Genomic DNA, 9,984 nt, shown 5'->3' with positions numbered 1-9,984 from the left:
CAGGCTGAACCAGCCCAGCCCTCTCAGCCTGGCTCCAGAGCCTCGCAGCATCTCCAAGGCCTCCTCTGGACTCTCCATGTGCAGGACCTTGCACTTGTACTTGTTGAACTCCATGAGGTTCGCACGGTCGCATCTCTCCAGCCTGCCCATGTCCCTCTGGATCCCACCCCTTCCCTCCACTGAATCGACCACACGACACAGAGACTGAATTGAGGCTTAAAACTCACACTTACTGAAGCCGCCTGAGGGAATCAACGGTTGCTGCGGGAGAAGCGGGGCCTGCAGCACCCCCAAGACCCGGCCGAGAGCCCCAGGCCTAGCTCAGGATCCCCCTCCACCCGGCTCGCGCGCGGTCCGCAGCTCCTTGGCCCGCTCCCGCCCCTCCCCTCAGAGCCCGCCCTGCCCCGCAGATCCTGGCAGGGTGATAAGGACCGCGGCTGCTGGCACTGAGTTTAGTGGGCGTAGCGACGGCGGCAGTGTGTAGAGCTGTCAGGACCGAACCGAACGGAGCCGGCGTGGAGCGGGCAGACTCGGTCCATGCTGCCTACGGGCTGCGGCCGGAGGTGAGAACGGGCCCAGGCGGGCGGCGGGGGCCAGGCGGGCGGCGGGGGCCAGGCGGGCGGCGGGGGCCAGGCGGGCGGCGGGGGCCAGGCGAACCGCTGATGGTGCTGGGCCCTGCAGGTCTGCGGCGGCGCTGTTGGCGGCATTGAGCGATGGTGCGGGGTGGCGGCGGGAGCTGGAGCAGCGGGCGGCGCGGAGCTCTGCTTTCCTGCAGCGCTGGTGAGTGCGGCCGGGCCTAGCTTCCGGCCCACGGTGGCCCTGCGTCGGGTCTGGGGTTCGTGGTGCTGGCAGGGCGGGTGTTTGTGTGCTCTCGCCGTGGCCTCCCGCTGGGGAAGCCGAGCCCGTCGGTGCCCCTCAGTGCTTTCCCTTGGTGCTGTGTTTCTCCCCGCTCAGGGGCAGTGAGGAAGAGCAGGCGCAGCCAGAGGCCGGCTCCAGCAGTGGACGAGGTGAGTGCTTCCCACTTGGCCTGGTGTCTCTTCATGTCACGTTGGCCTTAGGCCTGACCGGGGTTGAGCCAGTTTCAGTGTTGGACGTCTTTCCAGTGCTCTGCATCAACTGGAATCCCCTATCTCTCTGTCTTTTTCCTCCTGCTTTCCCCCTTGGTGTTAGCTTGGAGCTGTGCTGCAGTAACCCAGGCCAGTGATGAAGTGCCTGTGGGCCTGACCAAGGTGTGGTGTTTGTCACTGGTAGATGAAAGAGGCTGACTCTGGAGAACTGCCTCCTCTTATGACTCGCAGCTATCTTGGGTCTTCAAGGCTTTTGGCAATCCTGGCTGCATTCTCTGTATAGTTGCTGGCCAAAATACCCACCACACCATTTAGAGGGTTCAGTTTCCTTCTGTGGCACCTAAAAGAACAAGCTAGTTTAGAGACAAATGGGGAAGATCCAAGTTTGGACTTCTGATGCATCTTCTCCTCTTGCAGAGAACAAGCCTTCACCCAAGGACCTGGAGGAGCTGGAACTGCTGAACAGAGCCTTAGAGAAGGCACTGAAAGTCAGGAAAAGCATCTTGAAAACTCCATTAGAGGCCCAGGGAGCTACAGGAGAGAAATCTGCAGGTGAGGAACCTGCTGTCAAGAATGCTGAAGAGCAGCCAGTGCCTGTACCTGTTGAGGATGTTCCTGTGAGCACGAAGGTGAGATCTGTAAGCAGAAAGCCTGCCTCTTTGAAAAAGCCCTTTCCATACCAGCTAAAAGCCCCTTACAGGACTGACGCAGAGGTGAAAAAACTGCAAAAGAAAGCCTTGTCCAGATGTGTTTCTCGAAGTCCCAGGACAGCTGGGAAGAGCTCCTCAAAAGGGGTAGTTTACAAACAAGGAAGGAGTCCTAGGAGACCAGTGAGTGCCAGTGCCAGAGAGGTCTGTGCTCCAGCTGAACCCCAAAAGGCACCTGGCTCATCCAGATCTGCCCTGAATGAGCAGCAAAGGTTTTCTATAGGGGATTCAGCTGGGGAAAAGAACTCTGTAGCTGTTGGCAGGCAGTTACTTGATGCAGGGAAGAAAAGTTGTGGTTTCCCAGGAGAGTCCAGCAAAAAGGAGAGCCCTGCAGCTGAAGGAGCATTGGGAAGGAGCACCTTGCCTCACAGAATCACCCTGCAGGAAAAGGGGTAAGTGCTGAGAGATGGGCACCTCTGTCTTGTTCTGCTCAACACTGACTAGCGCATCTGCAAAGCCTGATTTCTCCTGCAGTTCTGTAGGCCTCTTGGTTTCACTACCCCCCTCAGATCTTCCTCAGGAGGAAGGATCCTCTACAATTTAAAAGCCTTTATTGTGATTGAGTAAGTGTTCTTGTTTTAAGGACTTAGTTTTGGATGGCTGGGACTCTGAAAGTCTTTAATTAAGACTCTTTGATATTTCATAGCCCCTTGTGATTGTTTTGGAAAGCTGCCTCTGTAGAGCTTTCTCAAGCCTTAGTTGTCCTCTGAGTGCACTTTCTATTACAGCTTAGTGATATTTTTTTAGTGGTTTTTTTTTCTTTTTTTGTACTGTGGTAGTATGTAATGCAAATATTCTCTCTCTTTCTCTCTATCATGTGCCCAGTGCTGTTTGAAGAGATGGCATCTGGGATTTAATACTGTCCCCTTTAACCTGTAAGATACTGCCTGTGTAACTACACAGATCAGTACTGACTGGAATGCAGTTGTTTCAAGTATTTGGTGTAGGAAGAATGATGTATGTTACTGAGATACTCAGTAACTGTGCAAAAGTGGCAAAAGAATACTTGGAAGCTTTGCTTCACATTCAGACCAGTCTCTGTTGAAATAATTTCTGTGTTCTTTTCTGTCTATTCTTTGCTTTAAAGAAAAGTGAAGTTCAGATCTGACATATGTCTGTCCGTGGAAAATTTTGAGGAATGCCTCTCAGCTGCCACAAACCCTGTGTTTGTGCAAGGAGGGAATTATCATAGTTCACGTGATGTTGAAACAGACATGGGACACTGAGCGACCGTTGCTGGGAGAGCAGGAATCTGGATTCAAGTGTTTGTTAACTTAGTCCCAACTGTTGTCTTGTGTTCAGAGTCTGCACATGACTGTAGCTATAACTGCCAACCCACATGTTTTTGCAATAACAAGTTAGGGATTGGCCTACTTTGGGATTAAGATGCATATTCCCTGTGGAAGCTGAAATATCCCTTTCCCATTTCTTTGTGATATGGTGCTAAGCAAAGCTGCCTTGTGCTCAGGTACAGCTGCAGAGTCAGTCTGTAGGGATCAGCTTCCCTGAACAGGTTGGTTCCACATCTGTACTCTGCCTTGCCAGGCCTTTGCTCCCAGCTCCTCACCTTGGAGGAACCTCTGAGGGCTGGTGCTAGGCTGCAGGAGCTCTCCCAGGTTGGCTCAGTAGTGCTTATGGAAGCATATAATCCTCCTTCTTCCTCCTTCCTTGAGGTCGGCTGAGGGCAGTGGTGGATTCCATCTCCACGGTTACTGACGTCTTTCTTCAGTTACAGCTTGAATTCGTGTCAAATTTAAACAAAATGTCATTCTCTCTGTTTTGAAGGCAAGGTTCAACTGCTCTTCAGCAGTCAGGATTGATGGTATTTGTGTTTTGCAGGTGCCAGCTGAAGCTTCCCCTTCCCTACAGGAAAGCCTATTTCAGGAACTTCAGGTAAGCCTAGCCTGAGCAGTCCAGAACTACTCCCTGCTTCAGGGCAGTGAGGAGGGCTCAGGTGGGGAAGACCTGGCTGGTTTGTGGGTGACAGGGAGGTACTGACCCCACAGTGTGTGAGGCCTGAACCTGGGGCAGGAGCGTGGTCCATACAGCATGTCTCTGCAAGGCTGTTTCTGAGGATATGTGTGATCATGCTATTCTAGCCACTAGAGTTAGTTTTGTTTTCAGAGTGCCAACTGCTATTAATCCTCCTGTTGTAAGAGTACTGGAATGCTTTAATCCTGGGTTTAACAGTGCTGCAGAAGTCTCTGCTGGCACTTGTTGAAAGCAGGAGACCCTGTGGGGTGGGTGTCACTATACCCTGTGCAGTGTGTTTTCATGCTGGTTGCTGGCCTGAGCTGCTCTGCTGGGGCAGCTCTCTGCCTGGAAGCACCAGGGCTGTGTTTGTTTGAGGTGATTCGTGCTGATGAGCTCTCTTAAAGGGAGCCAATTACAAGGTTGCTGCACTGGTGGCATGTGAACTCAAAGTATATCATTGGTTTTGTTGTCTCGCCCTACCTATGCTTTTAGCCCATAGGCAGCAACGAATCTTCCCTTCCTTTCTTGAGGGGTAAGTCATCTGCGTTTCTGTACATTTACTCTGTTAGTAAATGTGTACAAAAAGAGTAGACAGGACACATTCTCACCCTAGCTTTTCCCACAGGGATTCCTTCATATTCCTCAAGACTCTCCTTTAATTCTTTTTGGGTTTTGGACAAAGTGATACGTTTGGCAAGAAACATGATAGCAGTGCATCAGTAACAGGGGTGCAAAACATAGAGGATTTGCAACCCTGAAACTTGCTTCTGTACCCATAAAGCCTGGTAATTTCCTGTACCAGTGGTGCAAGTGGTTAGGTTTCTGGCAAATCCAGTGCTCTAGTCCATTCTCCAATCCTCTGGAAGTGTTTCCCACCACTGCCTTTGAGAAGTTTTGCCATAATTCAGCATACATCTCATCATGTAATTTGTCCAGATGATAAATTTAAACCCTCTCTTAAATCTGACTGTAGCTCTTCATGCTAGCCTCAGGAATTCCTCTTCCTCTTGGGAGCTGTCATATATCAAATGCCAATTTGTTAGTTGCCCTCAGTGAGTTGTAGAGACTTGATTCCCTTATTTTCACTTGTAAATTGAGCTTTTTGGCATCCTAATCACTCTGGTGTAATTTTACACTTTTCACTATTACTTTCAACTCAGTGACAGATAGAAAATAACCTTTGCTCTGAAGATCCCTTTATAGAGGGAGCACATCTTGCATGATTTTTTGTTCCCTTAACCTTGCTATTTCTTTGCATAATGTGTTTCTGAAAACTGCAGTTTCTACCATGATTGAAAAAAAATATTTGGCTGGAGAAGAGACACACACACTTGGGTTGGACAGTAATGCACTGCATAACTATTTGAAGCTTCCTTGTGACAGTTGTTGCTTTTTGCAGCAGGTTTTGGGAAGCTGGTTCTTTAAAGTGGTCCTTTACTTATGATGGAGGGGAGATTGAGATGAGATCTTTGAAAGAAGTTCTTCCTTGTGAGGGTGCTGAGGCACTGGCACAAGTTGCCCAGAGAAGCTGTGGCTGCCCCGTCCCTGGCAGTGTTCAAGGCCAGGCTGGACGGGGCTTGGAGCAACCTGGTTTGATGGAGGGTGTTCTTGCTTTAAGCTCCCTTCCAACCCAGACCAGTCTGGGATTCTATGTTGAAGGCTGTAACTGAAAAGCACCTCTCTTTCATTTAACACTATTATTTGTGTAACACTTTGTATTTTAATCCTGGACTCTGATGAGGTCCTGGCAAGCTTGCTCATGATACTGTCCTCAAACCTATGTTTTGCACCCCTGTTACTGATGCACTGCTGTCATGCTTCTTGCCAAATGTACCACTTTGTCAAAAACCAAAAAAGGATTAGAGGAGAGTCTTCAGGAAGTTTGGAATCCCTGTGGGAAAAGCTAGGGTGAGAATTTGTCCTGTCCACTCTTTTCATACACATTTACTAACAGAGTAAGTGTACAGAAATGCAAATGACTTACCTCTCAAGAAAGGAAGGGAGGATTAATTATGGGCTAAAAACATAGGACAGTAGCAAAGAATTGACATGTGCTTTACAGAACTATGTTGTCTCTCTTCTGATGGTTGTAAATTCTTCCCGTCAAAACAAGCTGAAAGAAACAAAACAGGTGTTTTGCAGTATCTAATGCTTTCTGCAGAGTTTCCTTGTGGATTTAATACCAGCACTCAAAAATGAGGGAATGGCTAGTTAATAACCTGTAAAAGAAAGAGGTGAGGAAGATGCTTGTATCTGAAGTGATACTGGTGTGTTACAGAATGTCATATGATGAGTCACAGCTCAGTGTGAGCACACTGGTACACTGGATCATAACTCCTCCACATCCTGCCGCTTTTGAATTTTCAGGGCATGGGAGAGATGTTGTCTCTGCCAAACAAGTGCAGATGCAGCAGCTGCCAGGACCCGTTTCGTAGAGAGGATCCAGAGAACAGTATCCTTTCTTGGCTCCCAACCCCTTCCACAAGCACGGGGTGCAGTACAGCAGCACCATTGCAATTGCTACAGTGTGCTCCCATCTGGAGAGTTATGTTTTCAATAACAGGAGTTCAAGCTGGGTCTCTGTGAAGTGTTTCGGTTTTGTTTTTTTTAATAGTGCTGCTCTTGATAACTCATAAATCTTTAGCTCCAGAGAAACAAGGCCACAAGGCCAACATGCCAGGCAGACCTGCGGCATCTTACCTTCCCCCTGCAATGCCACTGCACAGGCTGCTTGCCTTCTACCCCAACTCCAGCTAGCCGGGCCCTGGGCTCAGGGTGGTGCACAGAGCTGGTGCTGTGTAACCTTCCTTAAGCTGCTGCTGTTTGAGTTCTGTTCACCAAGGCCAGCCTTCAGTCCTGCAGAGATGGAGGAGGAGTTAAAGGTCCTCCAGGATGTCCCCTCCCTTCTGAGCCAGTATTTGGAAGCTGAGCTTGCAGGTAAGGATTGAAAAAAGGGGAGTGAAGGGGTAGAAGGTGAAATAAGGATGGCTTAAGTAGGTTCCAGTCACATGTGTCTTGTGTTCTTGGCATGTGCTGGATGTGAGGGACAGGAACGTTCTCTGCCTAAAATGAGGGCTGGTAAACCCAAGGCCACTCTAGAAACTGGTATTTGGGGAGGAAGGTTTCAGTATGCTCATGCCTGCTGTTTTTCCTCTGCTTCTCTTCCAGACCAACCCACCCTGCAAAGAGAGTATGAAAGCCTTTTAACCTTGGAGGGTTTGCAAACCACAGTTTCCCAGTGCCTGCATAAGCTGCAGCTCCTGCGAGCAGGTGAGCCAGAGCCTGTTCTTGTAGTGGGGTATGAATGTGGCCAGCTGTGCTTGAACAGGACTTTGCTATCTGTGCACACAACACTGTGGTCCAACATAAGCTTTCTCCTGGTTATCATAAATTGTAATGTAGCATTTAAAATTCTCTGGTGACAAACAAAGCTGTGGTATTATTTTGCCCCATCTGTGTTCAGATGAGGTTTGAGACTTTGTTTTAATTCAGGAGGGCTGGTGAGGGAGCTTTTGGGAGGTGGGAGAGGCTTCATGCCATAGCTTCAGATGTCCTGGTTGTGCTGTTCTGAGGAGCTTGTCCTGACTAAAACAACATCAGTCACCCATTTCTAGGAAGAGTAATGACAAATTCTGCAAGTACAGGTTTAACTTGTACCTTTCTGCCTCCTGCCAACTCTTCCACCCTGGCAGCTGTGGAATCCCAGAGGAAGATGCACCCAGACTGCGCTGGGGACATGGGAAGCTGCTCTCCAGCCTGTATTCCTTCCAGGGGACAGATGTGTGACAGTGCAGGCATTCTGGCTGTGCCTCTCCTTTGTTACTCCAGTTTCCAGGAGCTGAGGGACCTGTTTGCCTTGAAGCTGCAGGTGTCAATACTGCACCAAGAAATTGCCTTACAAAAGGTGAGTCCATAAAAGGGTTTGTATTCCGGTGCAGGGAAAGAAAAGGGCAGTTATAGGGCAACAGCTGACACGTGGGGGAGCAGCAGGGCAGCAAGCACTCCCAGTGATGTTTCTGTGTTCATGCCTGATGTCCAAATCCCATCAGTGCTTTGCTTGCTTTGTGAGTGGTATTCTTCTGTTAAGGCCAGAGCAAAGGCACTTAAATGTCTGACCCTCTCCTGATAAGATACTCTTTTTTTTTTTTTTTATTTAGCTACTCTGAAGGAGTTTGGCAGTGGAGGATGTTTTTTGTAATACCTAACGACCCCCTTTGGCAGCCATTACAGTCCCGTTAAGCCACCCACTGTCATTCTGTCCTGAGTGACCTCCAGCTAGTGAACTCCTCTGCTGTCTGTTCCTTTCCTTTTAAACCTCAAACCACTGTGCTGCTAATTGGGATTTTACTATTCTGAGGCTGCGTGTAGGAACATGGTGGGAGACCAGTCTCTCAACCAGCCTGAGCAGAGCAGGAGCAAAGGGCAGAGAAGAGCAGTGAAATCACATCTGCTCCTTTGACCTACCCTTTGCTGTTGACCTGAATGATAGAGACTTTGGAAAAGTTATTTCCTGTAAGCCAGGGATGAGTTACTCATAACTGGCCATGCTCCTCCTTCTGGCTGAAGATTGCTGCCTGTCTTCAGATGGGACATTAGCACCATAGTCCTGAATTATGGGTAATGAGGGTTTGATTTTTATCTGCCAAGAATGAAGTAGTGACCCACTGCCTGCTCCTTCGTTGACTGACTCAGTTTCCTCTGCACATGCCTCTAAATCTGTGCTTTTAGCTGGGTGAGCTCTAGGTATCTGGAGCAGCTGTGTGCAGGATAAGTGAAATTCTTTGGACAGGTGAAGTGAATTGGCTTGGTACAACATAAAGACCCTGGGAAAGGATGTGCATACATATTTCTGAGTCAAGCCTATCAATTGCCTTTCTGTGGAGAAATAACAAGAATCATGGAAATTCATGGTAGCTCTTAGCCTGGTTTTGGTAAAGGCCTCTTTTCTTGTGCATCAGGAGCAGGCCAGGCAGATGGAAAACAGAAGGGTCTCTCTTTTTTATAGAACAACACTGTAGTACTCCTTCACATGCCACTTTTCCCCTTAGGTAGATTTCATGTATGCAGCTCTTAACTCTTACCAGAGATGAGCAACTGTGTCCTGTTTCCTGTCCCTGTGCAGATCCCCTGTACTCTGTTCTATTTGGGTCTTCCTTTGTTTCCACCCCTGGAAAATGTTTTCAGGGAGGTGACTGACACCTGCACCATACTTCTGAAGGGCAGTGTGTATAGCAGGCTGTGTAGATTTTAATGTGCACACTGCTCATATTTCATTAGCTGCTGTCATTTGAAAACTATATCCCAGGCAAAATGTCTTTCTGAGCAAGACTGGGGCTCCCTCCTGGGGAGGAGTGCAGCTTTATTCTGTTAGGGCTGGAGCTGGCCACTTGCCTGTGATGTGTGGATTAATGTGGCTCAACTGGGAGGTGACAGGAGCAAATGGTTGAACTACTCATTGGGTAAGTACTTCACTGTTTGGTTGGAAAGCTCCTGAATCAACATCAGCTTCAGCTTCTAGCAGGATGCTGATCTTATTCCAGTGCCAGGCTGGCTCTGCAGCATTTATCTCTGCTCTGGGAACACTGGGTGGCTGCTGGTGTACTTCATGAGTAGAGGATGAACAACTCTGCCTTTGTTGAATATGACAAAAGAGAGTACCTGCCTATCAATCAGCATGCTATTAGTCACACTGCTCTGGTTAGGTAGCACTTGTAATGCAGCCATGTCACTTCATGGCATCCCAAAAGTACATGCTGGCTCTGGTGATGTATCTCCTTTGCTCCAGGTCATGATGGCAGAACTCCTGCCTGTCCTGGAGGCTAGGCCCTGGCCGGAGGCCTCTGCAGCGCAGCTCTATCGGGCCATGTACACGCAGCTCTGTGAAGGAGGCAAGAGATTTCCTGTGCTGGTGAAGGATGAACTGGCAGACTGAGCCCATGGGAACCTCCTCCTGGCCATTCACGTAACCACAGTTTTTAAGCAATAAATGTTTTCTTGTTTTCTGTTAACTTTTTTATTCTGGCTGTTTGTCCAGCTCATTTTCAGGGGGTTGTTTTTCTTTTGTGGATTTGTTTGGTTTGGTTTTTGTTTGTTTGGTTGTTTTTTCCTTTTATACCACTTTTATGACCTGCTAACTCTGAGGTTTTGTGATGCCCCTTCAGAGACTGAGACATTCATTGTGACTTTTCTTCCAAGGTCTGTGTCTCTTTCTAGCTGTACATTCCTGGCTGCCTCAG

General features: G+C 48.6%; 1 protein-coding gene across 1 annotated transcript; it reads left to right on the top strand.

The window, feature by feature from the left end:
* Positions 1-408: 408 nt before the first annotated feature.
* On the top strand, positions 409-9,756 carry TEDC2 (tubulin epsilon and delta complex 2). Its single transcript, XM_061350746.1, has 10 exons — positions 409-563; positions 682-780; positions 955-1,007; positions 1,485-2,166; positions 3,614-3,667; positions 6,116-6,200; positions 6,577-6,685; positions 6,917-7,018; positions 7,441-7,652; positions 9,534-9,756. The coding sequence occupies exons 1-10, from the start codon at positions 538-540 to the stop codon at positions 9,678-9,680; spliced, it is 1,569 nt and encodes a 522-aa protein (XP_061206730.1). The 5' UTR covers positions 409-537; the 3' UTR covers positions 9,681-9,756.
* Positions 9,757-9,984: the final 228 nt, after the last annotated feature.

This window comes from Neopsephotus bourkii, unplaced genomic scaffold, assembly GCF_033783945.1.
Source record: "Neopsephotus bourkii isolate Nb327-2 ecotype Australia unplaced genomic scaffold, CSIRO-AGI_Nbou_v1 NB_533, whole genome shotgun sequence".
Taxonomy (NCBI): domain Eukaryota; kingdom Metazoa; phylum Chordata; class Aves; order Psittaciformes; family Psittacidae; genus Neopsephotus; species Neopsephotus bourkii.
This window is presented reverse-complemented; position numbering and strand designations above follow the sequence as displayed.

Bases quoted from the DNA above. Each gene is read 5' to 3' on its own strand.
- TEDC2 (XM_061350746.1), top strand. From the start codon at position 538: ATGCTGCCTACGGGCTGCGGCCGGAG. The intron at 1,008-1,484 runs GTGAGTGCTTCC...CTCCTCTTGCAG, and splicing joins CGGCTCCAGCAGTGGACGAG to AGAACAAGCCTTCACCCAAG. The intron at 6,201-6,576 runs GTATCCTTTCTT...CTGCTGTTTGAG, and splicing joins TAGAGAGGATCCAGAGAACA to TTCTGTTCACCAAGGCCAGC.